The sequence below is a fragment of the Penicillium canariense genome, assembly GCF_028826845.1.
Source record: "Penicillium canariense strain IBT 26290 chromosome Unknown utg000003l_segment0_segment0, whole genome shotgun sequence".
NCBI classification, from domain to species: domain Eukaryota; kingdom Fungi; phylum Ascomycota; class Eurotiomycetes; order Eurotiales; family Aspergillaceae; genus Penicillium; species Penicillium canariense.
Window position 1 is genome coordinate 1,210,465 of NW_026622730.1, and position 20,939 is coordinate 1,231,403.

At 53.3% G+C, this 20,939-nt stretch overlaps 9 protein-coding genes across 9 annotated transcripts; 4 read left to right on the forward strand and 5 right to left on the reverse strand.

Annotated features, from left to right (window-relative positions):
- Positions 1-1,124: 1,124 nt before the first annotated feature.
- Positions 1,125-2,568, reverse strand: N7482_005282 (tryptophan--tRNA ligase MSW1; the record flags this gene model as incomplete). Its single annotated transcript, XM_056687407.1, has 4 exons — positions 1,125-1,573; positions 1,632-1,750; positions 1,804-1,919; positions 2,152-2,568. 4 exons carry the CDS (start codon positions 2,566-2,568, stop codon positions 1,125-1,127), a joined length of 1,101 nt encoding a protein of 366 aa, XP_056542962.1.
- A 466-nt stretch (positions 2,569-3,034) lies between these two features.
- Positions 3,035-4,092, reverse strand: N7482_005283 (mitochondrial 37S ribosomal protein uS10m; the record flags this gene model as incomplete). Its single annotated transcript, XM_056687408.1, has 4 exons — positions 3,035-3,674; positions 3,746-3,790; positions 3,865-3,977; positions 4,045-4,092. The coding sequence occupies 4 exons, from the start codon at positions 4,090-4,092 to the stop codon at positions 3,035-3,037; spliced, it is 846 nt and encodes a 281-aa protein (XP_056542963.1).
- Positions 4,093-4,674: 582 nt separating this feature from the next.
- N7482_005284 (purine-nucleoside phosphorylase) lies at positions 4,675-5,994 on the forward strand (the record flags this gene model as incomplete). The annotated part of the gene is made up of 7 exons (XM_056687409.1): positions 4,675-4,876; positions 4,942-5,020; positions 5,083-5,162; positions 5,240-5,289; positions 5,360-5,562; positions 5,617-5,896; positions 5,950-5,994. The coding sequence occupies 7 exons, from the start codon at positions 4,675-4,677 to the stop codon at positions 5,992-5,994; spliced, it is 939 nt and encodes a 312-aa protein (XP_056542964.1).
- Positions 5,995-6,093: 99 nt separating this feature from the next.
- N7482_005285 (Fcf2 domain-containing protein) lies at positions 6,094-7,057 on the reverse strand (the record flags this gene model as incomplete). Its single annotated transcript, XM_056687410.1, has 3 exons — positions 6,094-6,468; positions 6,691-6,847; positions 6,903-7,057. 3 exons carry the CDS (start codon positions 7,055-7,057, stop codon positions 6,094-6,096), a joined length of 687 nt encoding a protein of 228 aa, XP_056542965.1.
- A 650-nt stretch (positions 7,058-7,707) lies between these two features.
- On the forward strand, positions 7,708-8,862 carry hapE (CCAAT-binding factor complex subunit HapE; the record flags this gene model as incomplete). The annotated part of the gene is made up of 5 exons (XM_056687411.1): positions 7,708-7,798; positions 7,935-7,948; positions 8,057-8,113; positions 8,169-8,798; positions 8,860-8,862. 5 exons carry the CDS (start codon positions 7,708-7,710, stop codon positions 8,860-8,862), a joined length of 795 nt encoding a protein of 264 aa, XP_056542966.1.
- A 382-nt stretch (positions 8,863-9,244) lies between these two features.
- Positions 9,245-12,073, reverse strand: N7482_005287 (Rab GTPase-binding exocyst subunit SEC15; the record flags this gene model as incomplete). The annotated part of the gene is made up of 9 exons (XM_056687412.1): positions 9,245-9,320; positions 9,379-9,629; positions 9,697-10,146; positions 10,210-10,345; positions 10,404-10,513; positions 10,566-10,667; positions 10,733-10,864; positions 10,943-11,935; positions 11,990-12,073. 9 exons carry the CDS (start codon positions 12,071-12,073, stop codon positions 9,245-9,247), a joined length of 2,334 nt encoding a protein of 777 aa, XP_056542967.1.
- Positions 12,074-12,885: 812 nt separating this feature from the next.
- On the forward strand, positions 12,886-15,544 carry N7482_005288 (putative meiosis protein MEI2; the record flags this gene model as incomplete). The annotated part of the gene is made up of 7 exons (XM_056687413.1): positions 12,886-13,046; positions 13,160-13,529; positions 13,581-14,021; positions 14,091-14,333; positions 15,051-15,122; positions 15,171-15,277; positions 15,337-15,544. The coding sequence occupies 7 exons, from the start codon at positions 12,886-12,888 to the stop codon at positions 15,542-15,544; spliced, it is 1,602 nt and encodes a 533-aa protein (XP_056542968.1).
- Positions 15,545-16,082: 538 nt separating this feature from the next.
- N7482_005289 (uncharacterized protein) lies at positions 16,083-16,737 on the forward strand (the record flags this gene model as incomplete). Its single annotated transcript, XM_056687414.1, has 2 exons — positions 16,083-16,291; positions 16,392-16,737. The coding sequence occupies 2 exons, from the start codon at positions 16,083-16,085 to the stop codon at positions 16,735-16,737; spliced, it is 555 nt and encodes a 184-aa protein (XP_056542969.1).
- Positions 16,738-16,788: 51 nt separating this feature from the next.
- N7482_005290 (GPI ethanolamine phosphate transferase 2) lies at positions 16,789-20,881 on the reverse strand (the record flags this gene model as incomplete). The annotated part of the gene is made up of 10 exons (XM_056687415.1): positions 16,789-17,345; positions 17,407-18,396; positions 18,467-18,837; positions 18,894-19,021; positions 19,096-19,384; positions 19,447-19,491; positions 19,551-19,787; positions 20,082-20,223; positions 20,303-20,344; positions 20,410-20,881. The coding sequence occupies 10 exons, from the start codon at positions 20,879-20,881 to the stop codon at positions 16,789-16,791; spliced, it is 3,273 nt and encodes a 1,090-aa protein (XP_056542970.1).
- Positions 20,882-20,939: the final 58 nt, after the last annotated feature.

The following is a 20,939-nucleotide window of genomic DNA, read 5'->3' on the forward strand; positions in this document are numbered from 1 at the left end:
GCGGGGTCGCTGGAAAAGCAGCTCGGTTGCTCAACCGCCAGTCAGCGGCTCGCGGGTGGCCCAATGCTTTGGCGTGGGCTGCGCAAGCGTAGTGAAGAGACGCAGACGACGGAGTCGCTGGGTCCGCCCGGGTAAGGCGCTGATGGATCGGGAACGAAGGCCCCACTGTCATAGATGCAGCTGTCGTCACCAGCTGGAGGGAGGCGGTCTGCGGCGGTGAGAGCCTTCTCAATGCCCTAGAGGGGATGGCCCTCTGCTCCGCCATCACCAGCCGCCACCAGAATAACGCCCGACCATGGAAAATTTTCTGTTGCGTACGTATGCAACGTACGCAGTTGGGGTTGCGGGACGCTGATGACGCGGATGGATGACGCTCCACTCGCGCCAGCCTGCTTTCGGTTAGGCTACGGTTGCGACAGCAAAGCCAAGAGTGATCCTCTTGCTTATTGAGACCTCGGAGGGCGTTGGATGATGGAGGGGTCACTTCTGGTTTCTTTCTTCATATCAACTAACCTGCCTGGGTTCACCACGTGTGTGTCGGGGATTTCTTTGACTCTGCAGATCCTCGAACGATCCCCCGTCTCCGGGACATACCAATCCCTATCTAGGGGCGCGGCTTCCGGAGTATAGACTGTGCCTAGCGTTCCCGAAACTAGCCGATCCCCCGAAGCTACGATTGCTACTTGTATCATGGAGCATTGAGGGGCTCGAAATCCACCCGACTCTCCTTGTTCCATGAGTTCGGAGACTCAATAGTAATTCATACTCATCATAATACGGCATCACGCGCAGTAGCTTGAGTAGCTGCCTACTACTGGACCTTCCCCCTCGCCCTTCCACGGTTCGGCTGTTTGCATAGCCACCTCGACTGTACAGCCACAGGGCTAGATGACGACCTCCAATGTTTGGATCGAGGGATCGATGGCACTACGAGCGATCGGCCAAACCTATCCACAAGTGGCAAATGAAGCTACTGGATCCGTCCGAGTATCGTATCTTTCCCGGATCAGCCCCAAAGGGTATATGCTATGATATTTTGGAATCCGGGAGGCTGTCATCAGCCCCCTTTGGTGATTATGAATACTGTTGGTACATAGGCTGGCCAGTGCCTCCGCCAATCTAAATTACAGCCCTATCGCATCCCGAACCTGCCGCATGGTCACGCTCGCGTTGGCCTGTGCCGCCGCCGCACCCTGCTGCGCCACCGAATCCAAGTACCCTGTCTTCTCGTCCATGATCGATCGATACCGCTCCCGGATCTCTTCAAGGTGATGTGCGATCTGGCGAGCGACGTGCTCTTTCAATGCCCGGAGGGTCGCGCCGTCGAATTCCGAGGCGATTGCTTCGCACGACTGCCCTTCGAAGTGGCTCAGGATCTCAAGCAGGTTTGAAACTCCGGGCCGATGGGCAGGGTCGTATGTGATGCTGGGTTCGGAATCGGTGAGGGCAACCTTGATCTTCTTGTGGATGACGGCGGGCGAGTCGGTGAGGATGATGCGGGACTTTTCGTCGGCGTGCGATTTGGACATCTTGGATGTTGGCTCTTTGAGTGACATCACCCGCTTGGCGGGGGCTGCTCATCTGTCAGGCTGGTGGCCGGTGGCGCCTTTCTGGCCGCGGGGAGATCTTACAGATGAGGGCTTCGGGAGTGGGGAAGATGGGCCCGTAGAGATGGTTGAAACTGTTGGCTGTGTATCTCGAGAATTCCAGATGCTGTCTCTGGTCTTCGCCAACCGGAACATGGGTCGCCCTAGTTTGGGGGTGAGCAATGCCCTGATCCTCCTCATCATGTAGAGATCGCACCTATGCACAAGAATATCCGCTGCTTGGAGCACAGGATAAGAAAAGAGCCCGAGTCGCAGCTGTGCCCGCGCGTCTGCGTCATCCAATGTTGTGTCCTCGGGCAACTGGAGTTTGCTCTACATGAGGTGTGGTCAGCGGCCATTGCATGCTCCGAGATATCTTGAAGCCCCTGGGAGGTGAGAATCTCACCTTCCATTGAGTCATCCGTGATAGATAACCCATTGACGCAACCGTACTGAGAATCCACATCAACTCTGCATGTGCCGGCACCTATCTTCTTTGTTAGAAGGCCCTCCTGTTCCCTAGAATCTCACTACCGGCGATGATAGACGTTTTAGCGCCACCTACTTCCGATTGATAAAAGATCGTGGAGCGGCTCGGATCCAAGCCCACCGCAAGCAGCGTGCCAAATGCCTCCCTCCTCCATTTCCGCAATGATGCTGCATCTTGCGGCACAGTCAACGCGTGGAGATCCACGATCGAAAAGAGCAACTTGGTCCCTGCTGTCGCCTCATTTTGGAGCCTCACCCATTCCCGGAGAGCTCCGAGATAGTTGCCCAGATGTGGAACTCCTGTCGGTTGAATCCCAGAAAAAATAATGGGTTCCTGAGCAGGAGGTGAGCCGGTGCTCGTGCTGTTTGACCGATACCCTTGGGACGGCCGGATGGAGGTGCCCGGGCGAACACGAGAGAAGCTCCCGCTCACCGATCGCGAGGGCGCGTTTCGCCGAGGGCGGATGGCGATACGCATCGCGGAACCGACCATGTATGGACCGTCGAATTCAAGGGACGATTGGGCCAGGGACCGTCCTCCGCGGACTTTTCGGTGCCCGCCGCAAATCACAATCTGATCACGTGATTTGACGTTTCGAGGTCATGGTGGGAGTTGATCATGTGAAATGATCAGGAACCTCCGTCTTGCCCGGGATGCTCCTGCGATTACCTGGCTAGCTCATACAGCATTTGTCTAACGATGTTCTTGAGAGAGGTCCGACGCCTGGTCAGCTCGGAAAGCCAGCCATCACAAAAAAAAAAAAAAAAAGTCATAAGCGGACTCCGGTTCTGGATTTTGGAGACGGCAATGATCAAAGTAGAGTACAACGGGGTCTGGCCGGGACCACAGAAAGCCTGAAGGAGATGATGACTAGAATATAAAACTACATGACGCCCAGGGGTTCCCTCAAAAACGAATTATGCAAAGCTCGCGCAACAGACCAATCCCGTGGTCAATTTTACAGGTTCTTGCGCTCGGCAAATCGCTCGCTGTCCAGCGAGTCGAAAATGGACTCCTTGGCGGTGTTGTCGTGTCTCTGACCGAACTGGGCGAGGTGTGGGCCCACGGTTTTCTGGATGTCGGACAGAGATGCATCCAACGCCTTGCCGGCATCTGTGACGGGGGTTAGCGGGTCGGACCGATCAAGCAAACGTGCATCGCGAGGAATCATACCCAGGCTTTCACTCTCCCAGACGTTCGCCTTCATGCCGACTCCGTAGAACGCGTGTTTCCGGAGGAAGGCCAGCCATGCCTGGACCGCCTGTGGGTTACCATCCTTGATCTGGATCAGGCGGCGGAGCGTGATCCGTTCGAAGTTCTCCTTGCTCTTCTTATGGACGAAGTTGCTGCGGGTCACTGTCCAGCGTTCAGTGATGCGGGGGAGCGGTACGGGGCCGGAGACAGGGAGGTTGAGATAATAGGCGGCGCGGATGGCGAAGTCGGCAAAGAACTCCAGGTTCTGGACGCTGTAGGATCGCAGTTGGAGGTCGCATACAGGGAGCCCGTATTCCGCCTTCCTCCGGAGGGGACGCAGGTAGAGCGCCTGGACGCTTCGTGGAAGTCGAGCGTGCTCACCGAAAGCGCCTAACCGCTCGGACCTGGGATACTATAAGCAATGGGGTTCGTTCCTGCCGCGCAGGTCTCTTGGAAGGCGATGCAATCCCCTCACCATTCTTTCACACGCAACTCGGATGGTTGCTCAGCATTCGTGGTACTGCATTGGGAACCCAATTCCGTCAATTATTCCATTCGATCCCAATCATCTTCCAGGGGTTGTTGCAATCTTACGCGGTGGGTGTAGGGGTGGGCTCTAGCTTGGCCTGGGGAGGTGTGGTCGTCGTCTCCGTAGATGGCGCATTCGACTGGCTCGGGGTCGAGAGTGCGCGAATGGGCATGGGCACCTGGTTCCCGGGTCAGTTCGCTTCAGTTTGCTTGGCTCAATCTACCCCTAGTCTAAAATAGACTTACCCGCAGGCGCTTGCCAGCCCCGATCAAGGAGCGCGTGCTGGGGAACATGGCTGATGGATGTGGCTATCTGTTTGGTGCGGGTTTTTTTCTCGAAGTTGGAGTGATGCGGGCTGACCGCCTTGGGTCGACCACGGCCGCAGGCGTGTACCCACGGCTATGGCCAGCAGTTCGCCCAGGGCTCGAGGGGACGTAGTATAGAATGCTGGGAGAGTGTTTCTACTGTGTCTGAGGAGATTGTTCTATACTAATGGATGTATGTTGTTGTGTCTCCAGTGTAACTATATGAGTCTCCCTATCAATCTCGTATACATTCACGCCACGACCGTCTTTGGATATAGAATGTCCTCGGACGCAACAAAAAAAGGCCTACTCGCGCTTTGCAATCGATACAGCTCATACCCAGAAACTATAACGCAGTCATAACCCGCAAAAAATGACCCATTGAATGCAAGCTAGAACGATAGAGATGGGTATCAACTGTCGTAGGGTAGGATCGGGACCCCGACGGCGGGCCAATGGGACCGCACGCGACTCCGCAGCATCAGCAGATTCTTGGACCCGCCCCTCTCCCCTCACTCGATTTTTCTCTTTTCTTGTCAGAGGCATAGGGCTCGTCCAAAACCAGGCAGCATGGCTCCAGCAGATCATTCCGCCTTTGACCGAGCGAATGAGACGGTGTCCTTTCTGAAGAGCCGCCTGCCCGAGAGCCTGCAGTCGCCCAAGGTGGCCATTGTATGTGGCTCCGGGCTGGGTGGACTGGCAGACACGGTCCATGCTGAACCTCGCGCCGAATATGACTATGCGTCGATTCCTCACTTTCCCCGTCCTACTGGTGAGTCTCTGGCTGTTGGGTGGTCATTTACAGAGAAGGAGATGGAGATCGACTGACGGGTGCAGTTGCCGGACATGCTGGAAAGCTGGTGTTTGGACTGCTGGGCCAGCAGATCCCCGCCGTCTTGATGGTTGGCCGAGCACAGTAAGCTTCTGGCGATGCGGTTGGGTGTCTGCAGAGCTCACGGCTGATCGGGGTGCTCATAGCTTCTACGAGGGCCATTCCATGGATCAGGTCACATTTCCGATCCGCGTCTTCAAGCAGCTTGGTGTTGATACCGTCGTGTGTGAGTGTCTACGCCCAGAGATTGGCTCTTGCTACGACAGATGTTCTACGACAGGAATAACAAGACGTGATTGGCAGTGACAAATGCGGCCGGAGGCCTGAATTCTGAATATCGCGTGGGCGATATTGTAATGTTGAATGATGCAAGATGGCTTCTGATGCTTCCTATCTGAACCGAATGGCTAACGCCGACTACAGCACATCTTCCTGGCCGGCCTGGCGGGAGTTCATCCCCTCCGGGGGCCCAACCTGGAAGAGTTCGGAGTCCGCTTCCCCCCTCTATCGGATGCATATGACCTGGAGCTTCGTCGGCAGGTACATCAAGTGTGGAAGCAAGTCATCCCAGCCCAGAGCACCAGGAGGTTGCACGAGGGGGTGTATGCCTTCGTTGGGGGTCCTACGTAAGTATTCTCCCATCGCGCGCATCTGCTGTCATCGATCTGACGGCAGAAAAGTTATGAAACCAGGGCGGAGAGCCGGATGCTTCGAATGCTCGGCGCCGACGTGGTAGGCATGTCGACAGTGCCGGAGATTGTGGTGGCGAGGCACTGTGGCCTTCGCGTGTTGGCGTTTAGCCTGGTAACCAACAATGCAGTGCTGGCACCTGTCCCGCGTGGAGACGAGCACTTACTCCAGGGTAAAGCTGCTGGTGAGCTTAGTGCTATCCTTGAAGAAGGCAAGGCCGGCCACGAGGAAGTGCTGGAGGCCGGCCGCATGGCAGCATTGGATATGCAGGTGAGACACCCCATACCTATCCACACCAGGACACCAGAAACTGACAGATGCAGAAATTGGTGCTGCAAAGTCTCGTGAGTGCTTTTGGGACTACTTAGATAGCCCGGCGCCAATGCCGCAAGCTGTATAGCCGCTGGAGATAGAACCCGAGCAAGCCATGGATCATCCAAGCAGCCAGTCGGCTGATCGTTCTAGCTTCACTTGATCTTCCGGGTTCGCTTGGCTTGTAGGTTTTTGTAGAAGGCCTTCTTTCCGCTCGTCTTGGTGGCTTGGATGTCGCGGTACTTGGACTCGAAACGCCTGTTCTCCCGCTCCAGCGCCAGCGTCTCCTCGACAAAGTTCTTCTTGCGGTCCTTCTTGGCGATTCGGCTACTGAAGAACTCTGTCGGGCCCTGGATAATTGTGCCAACCTGCGAGAACTCAGGAGGCTTGGCCTTGCCATTCTCCTTCTTGTAGTGTCTCTTAGGGTCCAGCACCGAACGCATCCGAATCAGTTGCAGGTCTCTCTTGAGACCTGGGGTCAACTCGGTCTTGGGAAGGTTGAACCAGTCAGGTCCGGCGGTAGCTTTGTCCTGCAGGGTCGACCAGTTAGCCAATCCATCCCGCTATAGCACTTCGGAAAAACAAGTGTATGTTTGTGTATGCTCAGAGTAACTATGAAAAATAAAGCTCTCACTAGTGCAGCACAGCCCAAGACGGACTGGTTACGCCGCATCAAGCGCTTATGCGTTGGGAAAATTTTCCTCATAGCAAATGGTGACGGGATCAAGGGGACAGGACAGTGGTATGCTCACCTTCTTTGCAGAGTTCTTTGTCTGAACGGACCGGAGAGAGTTGGCCAGCTCCTTTTGCTTGAGATCAATGAGCTGGGCCGAATCAGCGGTAGCAATCCCTTCACCACTCGGACGCAGGTAGGGCTCTAAAGTGGAGCTGGCGGACAGCTTGGGAATCCTAGGAGAAGTTAGCCAAGCTGCTTTAATAACACCTAGAGAGGATGGCATCATACCTCAGGGAAGCGGCATCGTTGGCCTGGGCGATCTGGGTGTCTGAACCGCGCAGTCGGGCCTCTGCTTCCAGCAACAGTTGTTGAATCTGGTCATCAGTAAGATCCACGTCCTCTTGAGGCGGAACATTGGCCTCGATATCAGTGGTAGCAACCATCCCTGCAGGTCAGGGCGGAAGGTCTCGGGGAATGGAGAGGACCTGGACACAAGCGGGCTTTATAGGATTTTTTTTTTCTGTTGATGCTTGTCGGGGCGGACAAACTTTTACGAGAAATCTCTTTCGGGACGTCCAGGATCATGTGATTCACAAGTAGCGGGGACCTGCAAGAGAAAGCGAGGTACACCAAAGACGAAAGTACCGGTACCTCCATCCATTCTGGCTAATGGGACACTTGAGGCACAGGGCATAGAGACCTAGTAATGAATTGAGCCCGATCCAAAGGAATGAAGTAGCTATAGGCTTTTGTCGCGACTCCGACTGGCTAGTAGTGCAGCGTAGCTAACTCGGGCTGGGCCGCAGCTTGCGACCGTGGAGGGGGGGTTCTCCGGAACGTCAGACTGCTAGAGCACCTCCACGCTTGGCACGTCCCCCCGACGCGCTTCCAACACCACCACCAGAACGCGCGCTACTCTTATCGCCGCTCCGATCGTGTCTGAGCGATTGCTTGTTAACCTACTCGCGCATCCCACCCTCATCCCCTTCCTCACCGGTCGCGTCGCATACTCGACACCCGAGAGCTTTCCCCGGGACCTGCCCAACCACAACCCATACCACCGCCGCCTCGCGCGCAACGCGTTTTGATCATCATGGAGCCGGCTCCTCAGGGTAGCGGTCAGCAGCAAGGCAGACAGCAGCAGCAACAGCCTGTCTACGATATCAGGAACGGCGGACACTATGGTAATTGCTCCCCTCCCCGGAGTGATCAGGCCTTGATGGCACGGCAACGTATTTGGGCACCACTGCCCATTCGGACCCGCGATAGGGTTTTCAGTGTCGCATTCACGCTTCGAATATAGGCTGATATTTCTTGCAGGTGCTAGTGCAGCGGTATGCTTCAAACCATGGCCCGGCCTTCGTGCCAATCTCCCGGCCTTCGACTTCTGTGATAGGCCCCCCTGGTGAACCCGACGCTAACTAGATTTTGAACTTGATTAGCTCTCTGCGCAAGGATATGCTCCTGTCGCTGAGCTATACACCGGTACCTGGGCTAATGTAGGCCCCCAGCGCAAGCAGTTTAATAGCTTCCCTCTGCTGACACCCCAGTTAGGTGAACCAAGGTCTGCAAGGCACCGCCCGCGATATCTTGACGACTTACTGGCAGCATGTCATCAACCACCTTGAGACCGACAACCATGACTACAAGATCCACCAGCTGCCGCTCGCTCGCATCAAGAAGGTGATGAAGGCCGATCCGGAGGTCAAGATGATTTCCGCCGAGGCCCCCATCTTGTTTGCCAAGGGCTGTGATATCTTTATCACCGAGTTGACGATGCGTGCCTGGATCCACGCCGAAGACAACAAGCGCCGCACTCTCCAGCGCTCGGACATTGCCGCGGCCCTTTCCAAGTCGGACATGTTTGACTTCCTAATCGACATCGTTCCTCGGGAAGAGGCGACTTCTCACGCCAAGCGCTCCAGCCAGGCCGGCGCTGCGGCCCCGGGCCCTTCTGCCACTCCAGGCCAGATGCCACCTGCTCAGCATGGCGTTCAAGCGCATATGGGCCCGGCTGACTATGGCTCCCTGGGCCAACATGGCATGCCGCAAGAACAGGAATATCGCCCACAGCCGACAATGTATCCTGGCACAGTCCAGCAGGACCCAACAGCAGCATATGGCCAGCCACAGTCGCAGATGTTTGAGGGGATGTACGCTTACCCCCATATGCCTCCTCAGCAGGTTCGTGTTACCTCCTTTCTACTCGCCCATGACCCTGAGCATGAAACTAACGCAGGTTTAGTGAGCCACGAATACGAGCGCAATTGGTCTTTCCATTCGTTGATTCAAGGGCTTGCGTGTGTTTTCCCGGCGAATACTGGGCTTTATGGTTGTCTATGCTTTCTATGTTCCTGCCTTGTCTTTTCCCCCATTGAATCTTTTGTTTTGCCAGGCTAGGGCAACTCTGATACCAGTAGTTGGAACAGGGAGAGATTATGTCATTTTGTTCCAGAATCTCAACTGGAGTTGATATTATTTGTTATTTCTTTCTTTGAATAGGATATGATTACATAAAACCTGCTCCGGACTCTGCGCTAACTCTACAGGGACACTTAAGGTCCTGGAAAGTCCCCAACACATCAAACGGAGGTTTCACAATAATCTTGAGCAGTTTGTCTGCAGAGGGATCAAGACTTTTTAAATCGTGAGGACAGGTTCGCAAATTTATCCACCTTGGCGGGCGCTTGCACCGTTCGAGTTAACCTGGGAGGTAAGGTTAGCAAAGTATTCAAGGGCAATCATCACAAACGGAGAATCATACTTTTCAAGTAGGACAGGTCCCTGCATGGCGTCGACACGCCCGTATTTCTTATTCCTAGTCGAGATATCGTAGAATTCATCCGCATTGTCTGCTTGCATGAGCTGCACCGTTTGCTGCAGCTCATCGAGGTTCTCGCGCAGAATCGGGACGTTCAGACTATCCACAAATTGCGCAAGGTATTCCACATCTTTGGCCAGTGCCATAACACCATTCGGGTTGATGGCTCTCACTTCTGGGGCAAGGGGTTGAGCCTTGGTGGTAGAGTCGGTCAGCCTGTTGTACGGTAGTCGGTGAAGGGATGAGGGGGAAAAGGCTTACCAAAATCATGTTTGCAGCATGACTGAGTGCGTCAAAGTAGATGAGCTCCTTGATTTCAGTCGGCAGCCCGAGTAGGGTGGAGTTCATGATATTGGACAGGAACCGAGTCAAAGTCTGCATATAGTTGCTGGGCTCGCTAGGAGGGGTGGGCGCCATCCATTCGTATTCGGCTGTTTCAATGAGATCGTCGATCTTGGAGTTGACAACCTCGAAGATCCGCTTCTCAGCTGCCTTTTTATTGCTTCTAAACTTCTCGGTGGCCCTTAGCGCGATTGAGGTGCCGGTGGAGTTTTGTGATCTCGCAGCGGCCAGGAGTAGTTCCAGCTCACGGCATGCCAGTTCGAAGTGTTCCAGATTGATCAGAATCTGGACAATCTGCCCGAGATATTGTGAAGAGAGTCGCTCTACTAGAGTATCGCATACCTTCCGGGAAAGAAGGTCATCCAGTGCCTACTCACTCATCTGCTTTAGCAACTCATTCCATGATGCACTTTCCTAGATGACAGCACTCACATCCTTTAAAGTCTCATCAATCACATTTGGATGGGAAAAGTCGTCATTTGCAAAGAAGTAGAACTGGTTCAAGAAATTCCGAATGTCGATGCAGCATAATGGATACATCCTGGAGAATGGTAGGATGCAAGGGAAACTGTATCCTTTGTGAGTTTGTGTTGACAGCCACTCAGCAGAAGGCGTAGAGAACATACACTTGTTCATCACGTGACTTATCCGGACTGTACCAGCTCACATTGAGCACCTTGTCATACTCCTCCAAGGTCTGGATTGGCATGGGCATATAGTCATCGGTAGATACAATCTAGACCACATTAGTGCTCAAGGATCTTCGGGTCTAGAGGGGAGCTTCGTACCTCTTGGAAGTCATCACTAAACCGCCGTTTAAGAAGCTCTGCGTATTTCTCAAATAGCTTCAACAGGAAGTCATCGAACACTCTGACTGAAAAGCCCCACGTCTGTTTGTATGTGTCAATACTGCTGCCTGGATGTGCTAGAAGGAAGGAGGGAGAGACCCGCTTACATTCATGGTCTGCATGAACAGGGCAATCAGATTCTTCGTCTTAAGAATACTTTCCGCGTTGTCTACTTCGTGCAGTGCCTTGGCAATCACACCAACCGCGGCCTGACATGACGAGTCCCACAGTTCGTCAATCTATACACGCGCCAGTCAGCTCATCATTCAGAAAACCAAGCGATTGAGGTCGGTGGTGGAAGAGTGGGAGTTTCGTACCTCAACGGATGATCTCAGGTCTGGCACACGCTTCATTGTCGCCCGCTCAACAATCGCGAATCCAGCCATTTCTTCAAGCATATTGTGAAGGCTAGCACCGTCCTCATCAACGAGGGTGACGGAGGCAGGAAGCAAGAGGTCTTTTTGCCGGCGACGTGTGTTGGCGTACTCGATCCTGAACTTATCCATTTGCCCCAACGATTGATGGATGTGGAGGCACTCGAACAGTGGTGCAAATGGGACCTGGAGATCCTCGTTCTGCAGCAGATCGTACTCCTCGTCCTCATCCGCCACGAGTTCAATCGCAGAGTTGAGGTTGAAGTTCTCCAGGTACGGAGTCTTCTCCGCTCGCTGCTTGAGCCTTGACTTGCGCTGGTCCGTGTGAAAGAGGGCCAGCTCGCCCAGAAACGGGGACATTTCACGGATGCGGTACAGCCAGGTGTTCAGATCGGACATGACAGCCTCTGCGATGGCACGTTGTGTGGCTGGCACCGATCGCTGAATCATCTCCGCAATCTTGTACTGGGTCACTCCTTTCAGATGTACATTTTGTAGCTCCTCCAACGCTCGTAGGGCTGCATAGTGGTTCTTCTTAGCTAACAAGTCATGGACCTGGTTCGCCAATCGCAGCACCTCCAAACAGTCCTGGATCGCTCGGGACGTTTCATCGATATTCTGTCTGTGACCCCTCGACTCCACCAGCGCCTTCTTCTGTTCCGCCAAGCGCTCTGTACTCGTTTGTATTGACTGGTTCAGGTCGAGAATCTCCGCAGTAAGGCTAACGGTGCCTTCGCGAATCCGCAGCAGGGAGTTGACCGACGATACGAATTCTTGGTGGTTGGTATTGCAGATGCTTTCAATTTCCGCCTCTTTATCGCTTGCAAATCGCGACAGAGATTGTAGCAGCTGAGGGGTTCGGTTGCCGACGCTATATTCACGAATCGAAGGAATCAGCTGGTCGAGGTAATCGGTATCCGAGGGGGAGATGATGATCTGCGGGCGTCAGTTCCCATTCGTTTTTGGGGCAATTCAGCGAAATATTCTGACTTGGTTTAGCACATGAGGCTCTGGCGGGGACGGCATGGCCGGCATGATGGTGCGCAATTCAACCCTGGAGAGGCCCGCGGACATCGGACGGCGCGTGGGGAGAGCTGCAGTTGCAACCAAAGCATTTCCCACTTGAGTTTAGCGCTGCGCTCGGACCAACATTTCTGAACTATACAGCTTTCAGATGTATAAAAAGATCCCAGCCGTACCTAACAGCACTTCTGGGACTGTGCTCGACGAACAAACAAAAGAGAAGTCTAGCTCTGAAAATGAGCTTCAGGCCATATGGCGCCGTCCCGCTGAGCTCCTTTGTTTCTTTCATACTGCCAAAATATCCGTGAATCACAGTCCTGCTGTCGCGAGCAACTCAACTGACGGTACCTTGGAGAGGTCATCATGACCTCCGATGGCATTTAATCTACTGTACCTAGCATGTACGGTACTGCATTGCTCGCACTACTACCACCGCTATTTTGGAACATCAGACATCAACCCCTGCGGTCCGACTGCAAGATGGCCGTAAATCCAAGGCACTGACGATGCGATAAACGCTCAAACGATGCGATTTACGAATCGACCAATCCCAGGCCCTCTCGCTCGAAGGCATGGGCTGATGGAGCGGAGATGCTATGAATCGCCGCTGTCTATCGACGACTCATCGCAACGCGCCAGGAAGGTATAAGCACCTGCTGATCACCCTCAGAATGTCCTTTTTTCTCTTTCCCTTCTCCTTTCCCCTCTTCTTCTTGATCTTTTCGTCTTTCCATCTTCTTGTCTCCTCGTCGTCTCCATCGAGGCCGACGTGCTTTACGTTACTTTGTGAAAGCCCTTTTCTTCTGGGCTCATCGTTCGATACTCCACAGCTCCCACCTCCAACTTGACTTCTCAAGTCAATCATGAGCAGTGGCCCTCCGGCTGACAAGCCAGGTGTGGCGGGCTCAGACTCTCAGAGTGCCCTGATCAGACAGTCCATGTCTTTCGCGCCCTGGCATGACGACCCTAATGTTCAGCCAGCGGTCAGCCCTGCGGCTGGTCGTGCTCTTGACTATCGGAATCCGTGAGTTATTTATTATTCACTTCTTTTCTCACATGGTTCTCTCTGGTATCATGCTTGGCCATGTTTTGCTCCATGAATAACGTTTTGATATAATGACTGATCGTGTGTGTTAGTGATCTCTATGCGGCCTGGGGCCTTCTACATGGACCTCAGCAGCCGACCACCACGGCACCAGGCACGCATGCATCCACCGAGTTGCTTGATTACCCAATGCATACTGCATCTGGTGGAGATCGTGCTTACTCTGCATCTGGCGGACATCATGCTTGGTCTGCAACGGCCCAGTTATGGACTGGCTCTGAACAAATTGGCTATGAGCAGACAAGTCAGCAACCTCCTCGCCCTGGTTATACATCTCATTCGGGGTTTGCTGTTCCCCGCCACCCCGGCAAGAGACATTCGTTGCGAAATGTCAGCCGCCATTACCTTGTCAAGAACGTTTCCACCGACATTGAAGGTCTGCAGCTGCTGGTGCTGTTCGAGGTATGTACTTGATACTGTGCGTGAAGAGCCTAAGACTGATGCTGCCATCAGAGTTTCGAGTCAAAGGAGGGTCCTTTCATCCCAGAATTGAACACCAAGGGTCGCTTCTTTGTCGGCTTTGGTGATATGAACGAGGCAAAGCGGGCTTACAGCATGCTTGAGAATCACTACCAGGACTGGGTGCTGATCCCAGTTTCGGTAGAGGACTTCAATCGCGAGAACAGACTCTCGGCCCCCCTGCCTCCAAGCTTTGACGATCGGGTTCTTGCCATCATCTACTGTGGTGGTCAATCGAGAATCAATGCCTCCAACATTGTGACCCTCCTGAAGCCTTACTTCGAAAAGATCGGTAAGGTATTGTCTATCCAGGAATTACTTCTTGGAGTCCCCGCGCAGTCCGCTCGTCTTGTCACATACGAGCTTGTCGTTCGCTATTTCGTCTGTAGTCACGCTTTGAACGCCATCAAAGCCTTGAATTCCATACGTACGGAGGTACGTCTTAGAAGCAACCCGGCTCCTACGCTGCAGCACATGAAACATGCTAATTGGAATGCCGCGTAGGACTTCGTCATTGAGATCACGCCATGGCATCCAAATATCGAGAGCCAGCCGATTCGCCACTGGACCTCCTCCACGAAGATGCGTCGGATGTCTCACCCCAGCCATTACAGTGGGAACCAGCCCAACCGGGGCTACATATCTCCTGGGGACGCGGACAGCTCTCCTATTCCACACCGTGATACTGGCAGGGACTGCACTATTGATTTGGGTAAAATCTTCTATCGCCAGGATGATCGTACATCTGTAAGTTCCGACTCATAGAGCTCCCCATGAATCTCATACAGGGTTGACTCAAAGCTCATGTATTTTACGAAGGTCATGCTCCGCAACATCCCCAACTCTATGACTTGGGTAACACATCGTCCCCTTGTTTCCCTTCCCTTTTTGCTAATCTTTATTAGCAAAAACTCAAGGACATTCTTGACCTGACTAGCGCCATTCGCTTTGACTTCTTGTACCTTCGAATGGGTAAGTCGTATTTATTATCCATCTGTCTACGTGGCTGAATATGACTCGGTTTGTGTGACCACAGACTTCAAGAACAATCAGAAGTGAGTCTCTGGAAAATTCAAGTAGTTTGATCATCCTACTGATTTCACTTTCCCTTACAGTGTTGGCTACGCTTTTGTCAACTTTGTGAGCGTGAGTGATGAGTCTTTTCGGTTTGCAATGACGGTGACTGACAATTCTTTAGCCTGGTGACATCCTTGTGGTTAGATTAAAAGCTCTTGAAATATTGACTTGTGCTGACCATGTTCTAGCTTGTCGAGGCTCGTTGTGGGTTTGCATGGTAAGGGTTATCTATCTTTCGTTTTGGCTTTCGAACATTTTACCAACTCTGTTCAGGCCTGGCTTTGAAGGCCACACGGATAAGATTGCTGAGATTTCCTATGCAAGTATGTAATCCTTTTTTGATCCCAACATTGATGACTTGCCTGACCTTCTTGAATAGCTGTCCAGGGCAAGGATGCACTGGTCGAGAAGTTCCGCAATAGCCCGGTGATTCTGAACGCGCACCACAATCGGCCCAAGGTAAGACCCTTTCGGACCTTGACAGAAACAACTACTGAACCCCATTAGCTGTTCCACCTCAGCGGCCCTCGAGCTGGTTGCGAAGCGACATTCCCGCCCGTTAACAACTTTTACACCCTGGCCAAGGGTGTTGATCGGAGCAAGCGGAGCGGCAAGTCATCTTGGCTAGGCATCATGAACTTGAAGACTAATCATATACAGGGTTGTTCCGTAGCGACAACCGGCCTTCGCGCTTTGGGTTCCGTACTCACCGTTACGGTGGCAGCGAGTGCGACAGCCCCGCATTCGAAGAGCTCCACGGCGACCGTGGAAATGAGACTCGCGACGTTGAGATGGACACCCCGTTCCAGGCTTCTCGGGCTGATCTTGATGTCTCTATGGGACCCCCTTCTCACCCTCAGGGTTGGTCCTCCCGCGCTTGAAATCTGCTGAGTTGCCTGCATCGATCGCTCATAGACCGGCCCCCCATCTCCGGTGGCTTCCACATCTTCTGCGCTGGAATGAGCGATCGATGGTTCGCTTGATGCATTTCCTTTGTTCTCTTCCTTCTTCACTTTACATTTTTATCTGAATTCCCTTTGGTGTCTCTCGAGACGCGCGCGGTTATGAGGCGTCGTGCCTCGCGACTATGTGTGGCTCCCTACGGTGACTTCGGTTCCGCTGGTTCCCTTCGGAGATGAGATGGCGGTCGGTGCAAAACAGAGATATGTATCTTTATCGGTATTTGCTCAGTTCTAGTTCTATTTTATGATCATGCTGCCTATATGCAACGTAGTCCGACGATCCGCGTGTGGGTTGATACAGTCCGGGGGGTTTCATAGATCGGTCATTTATCGCTATCCCGTGATCCTTATCAGCTATCAGCTGCGAACTAACCTGGTCGAAATGCCGCCCATTTTGCTTCTGAATTTCTTTCCCGAGCATCTAGCTCGACTCACTACCCTCCGTTATTCTCGCGTCATGGATTACCAGGAAATTCGGGCAACGCATGCTGTGCTGCATTTGATCTATCATCGCAACAAAAACCAGCATCAACGAGCGAAATGGTGGAGGTGGCTGTCACAGTTGAAGCGCACCGCTTTGGATCTGGGATCGCAGGACGCAAGTGTCGTGATGCCTGATTCTTACAAGCAGCATCTGGCCGCGCATCTGATTCCCAAATGCTATCTGTACGTATTCCTCGCACATACTGTGTTGAAATCTGGGGGAAGGCGCCGTGGTCGATGTGGTCGACATGCGCACTGCTAGAATTTAGCTAACTCACTCCAGGGCGTTCTCTACTGTCATCGCCGAGAACCAGTTTTCAACGCTGGGAATCGTGCTTTTAGCGACTTTGTCGCGCTTTTCCAAGGCAACTGGTACGAAGTACGAGGCGGAGACGCGCCGACGGGCGCAAGTTAAGAAAACCCTCACAGCTGCGCCTGCCGAGGATTTTGGAGAACGAGTGAGTCGCAGCGAGGCTGGTGGGCTGCCAACGTCGGATCATGAACGTCAAGTTCCCCGGAAAATATCGGGGCGGTCTACGACAGAGAAAGCATCGACCTCTAAACGCACAAAACAGGCTAGCAAACGAAAGAAGAACGCGATCGATGATCTATTCAGTGGGCTGCTTTGAAAAAAAAAAAAAAAGAAAACAAAATCCTATCGTTCAAGTTATTGCACAGTCTCATCTTCGTGACCGAAGAGAATAGAGGTTGGCCTCGCCTAGAAGGTTCACTGCGACGTGGTGGGCGGTTGCCCATGCCATCGTGTACAGATATTTAGGCGAGAACACGGTCCAGATGAACAGATGAGTCCTCAAGGCGGTACAAGCAGCCATGACAGAGACCAAAGAGGTTGCGATGTGGAATGTTAGCAGCGCAGCAGTGTTTTGACCCTCCGGGCCCCGTTGAGGTCGAAGCAAATGGCCTGCAGAAACCCACCAGATCGGGCCTGCCCAGTTGCTGACAAATGTCAAAACTCCCACCATCACCACGCTATAGCTGCCAACGCCGTTGTAGGCACTCGAGAGGTCGACAGAGGAGATCGCATTCGAGCCGCCAAATGCAAAGAAGGTTGTGTACTGCAGGATCAAGGTCGTGACAGTTACTTCGATCCCCGTGAGACTCATTGAGGACAAAATCGAGGCAGCGACGCGGAACAAAAGGAACAGAGGGATGTTGGCCGCTCTAGACTGGGTCATCAGGAACAGATGAAGAGCCTCATGGAGGAGCGAGCTTGAGACTATTGACGGCAATCAGTCAGAGGTCAACGAAGGGAGTTTCGGGGAAGGAGGTTAGCTTACCGGGCCTCGTGTCCGGGCTGTGTTGCGTCACGACAGCCAGAAGGGCACACACTACAAGTCCCCCAAAGATAAGCCTCGCCTGCAAAATCAGCGACAAGCTTTCTGGCCAACTCTCTGCAACCTTCGATAAGAAGGAGCTTGCGAGAAGCTCAGGAGAGTCGTTGGCCATAAAGTTCAGTTTGAACAGGAAGGCCAAGACTGTCAGGATCAACCCCCCGAACTTCAGCACGGCAGCAGATGGGAGGTTTCGGAGAAGATGATAGCCAGCATCCGCATATGTGAGCACTATGAGACCCCAGAAAACGGCTGGGTGAGCCGGTAGGAAAGTACGGGCGATATCTGGCTCTGCTGCGAACTTTTGGCCAGTCTGGTTCCAGCGACGGAGGACTCGCAGGGCGACCGCAAGTACTAGCGTGGCCAGCTTGCTGGCATGGAGTGTGAGGGGATGGGTAATCTTTGAAGTGCCCATTGTTGATGATTCTGAGCGGATGTGTAAATAGAACGTCCATCCGGAACAGATCCAATACCAGAACTGTTGCTCCTCCTCGACGTAACTGCTTGCAAACATCATGCTCCCGTAGCCGACAATCATGAATGTCAGGAATGCGCCAGTGTGCGTCGACCGTGCGCACTCATGATAGGTAGCGGGAAAGACCAAAAGTGCCGCAGCGCCTGTTATCGCCAATCCCAGACAGAGCCGGAAAATGTTGTAGTTACTGGCGGTGCTGCTCATCACATCTTGTGCGATGTGTGAAAACTGCAACAGAGACGATTCAAGGGTCGAGAAAGACTCGTCGGTTGTGATGTTGGTCGAAAGAAGCTGGAGAACTTGAGACCATGCACACTGGGCACCTTCAATACCCGAGTCTGCTCCATTCGCACAGCTTGCCGCAATGGCTTCCTGACCAAACACAAAACTGGGGAATGTAGCCTCGACTGTATTCAGAAGCTGACGAGCATTACGAGATAACAATTGAAGCCTCTCGGACCCTGTGGTTGCGTGAGTTGACGTGTCTCCGTTGATCAAGTACATCGTAAGGCGGCGAGCAGAATGACTTACTGGAATCCCACATATCTAGAAACTCCGGAATGAAGACCCCCAAGCTATTCAGAGGGATCGGCAAACCGAGGAGCCCGGCTAATGTGGGTGTGATGTCCGCTTGTTCAACCGTGCGATAGTACTGGAGATCAGCAAACGCTTCGATGGGACTTTCGTGCGGGGACGCCAAAGCCTCAAATTTGGGCGATATAAAAAGTAGCGCGGGAGATGTTTCCCCGGCCGATGCGCCACCATGGTTCCCGGCATCATTCATGCCATGGTCACCACAGAGAACGAACAGGGTAGACTGGAGGTGAGGCTCCTGCTGAATTGCTGTATACACTTCGTTCACCACTGCATCCATTTCTCGCTGTTTGGGTCTCATGAACGAGCTAGCGGAGTGTCAGGCATGCCAGTCAGAGTTGAGATACGGACAAGGATAAGATACCTTCTGGGTCCTGCCTTGTGGCCAATATGGTCCAAACCCAGGTAATGCATGATCAAGGCAGACCAGTCGCTTTGCGCAAGCTCCGTGGGAACATGACGCGTAACATTCCGGTCCACTTCCACAAAATCCTATGGCGGATAGAAGATTGACTCTCAGCTAGGGTTTCGCAGTTAAGGGAATGCTCTTCCACAATATCACTGACCGATACGAAAAAGCTGGTTGTGCCTTCGGCCCGGCCAAACATGCCTGGGAAGAGTTTAAGCCATGTATCATCCCCATACATGACCAGCTGGTCCCCTCGGGCTTTCAATTGGGCCAACCATGTGTCCTGATATGCGAGAGTGGACGAAGTGTCTGACTCGGCGATATTGAGGATCACGTCGAGGAAAGATGGAACGGAGCCCGTAGTCATTGCCTTCAACCTCGGCATAGTGACCGTTGGAGAGCTCGCATGGGCGGTAAACGGCAACGCTGCACCGGCCCGGATTAGACTAAAAAGGAATCAGCTTTTAGGTCTTCTCTTCCTGCTTTATGCTGCTCAGATGTGCCAGACCTTTGCGTGAACAAGAACCCAGACTCGGTCGAGTAAACAAAGTCACTGTGTCATTCCTTTAATGGGCTGTTCTGCTTCCGTGCTGGAATAAATTCAATTCCTACCTGCGCAATGCATCTACTACCATAAAAATGACTTTATCGAAAACCGCAGACGTGGCATTCTGGTTGACCTCATCGAACGTCGCTAGGCCCGGGAGGAGCGGTTTATAGGGGAAGAAGCCGGACGAAAAGGTGAGGATGCCCACTGGCACCATGAGATTGGCCAGCAGGGTCGCCCAGCTGCAATGGAAAAAGCCCATGATGCTCACCCCCAGCGACGTCTTTGCGGCGCCAGGCGCGCTTTGACGCGAGACATGCTGGAGCCGTTGACGATGGGCGACCACACCGCCTTCACGATCCCATGTGGCGCAGATCTACAACATGAGGGAATCTACTAGATCTACTAAGTTTACCCCATCTACAGATGCAAGGTTGGTCCCAGAAATGCCGGACTAGATCTAGAGATGCAATTGACAAGAAATGGTAAGAAACATATACCCTGAGGACTCCCAACGCCGTTGATTAAGCTGCATCCACTCCCCATCACCCTGCATATTCGACCATCAGTTATCGTTTCCTCAAACCAGCGCTTACTTCTTCTTCGAGCCCTTCGTAGACTTGGAAGCAGGTTTCTGGAACATGATGGAGTTCCGGGGCTTTCGGTTGCGCTGCTGCTTTTGCACCCGCCCGGATTTCTGCGATCGGGTCTTGGAGGATTTGGTATCGATATCCATCTCTGTAAAGACAGCAATTAGCCCTCCGGTCCATCATATCAATGAGAGGGAGAAAATCAAGGAGCAGCGGAGCCAACCTACCCTCGTCAGCGGCGGCTGTAGCCTTCGCGGCATTCCGGTCGGCTATGATGGCAGAACAGGTTAGGAGAGATTTCTCTAGGGAATAGGAGCAGCGCGCGCACACGTACCAGTCTCATCAGATCCTAGATCCATACCGGCATTCTCGGGGGCCTTGGGCTTAGGCTGCGCGGCAAGCTCCTGCAGCTTGGCGGACAGTCGCTCGGTGCGGGCATCGACGATAGGGCCAAACACCTTCTTGCGGAGGTTGGCTCTGTTGCGCTTGGACACGCTCGCTCGGACACTTTTCGCCATGGTGCTGCTGTGATCTAATCTTGTGTCCGAAGGAACTGCTGTAAAGTTGGCAAGGCCAGAAAATGTACGGAGAAGTTGGAGAAGTTTGTTGACTGAGCTGTGAAATGCGGCGGGCTCGAACTTTTTTTTTTCTATCGCGATAGGCGGGCGTCTTATGTCATCCGCAACAACGCCCGGCTCGACAACCGCCGTGGCTGGCCTTCCCCTCGAACGCTTGCGCTTGTTCCTAGGAGGAGGGCGATCCGAGACTTCAGACTTCTCGGCAATTGAGGCCTGCGACGCGATCATAGTGCGATGTATCTGTGCAGAGCCCCTATCACCGGCTTAGCTGCACTGCACTCCGCCT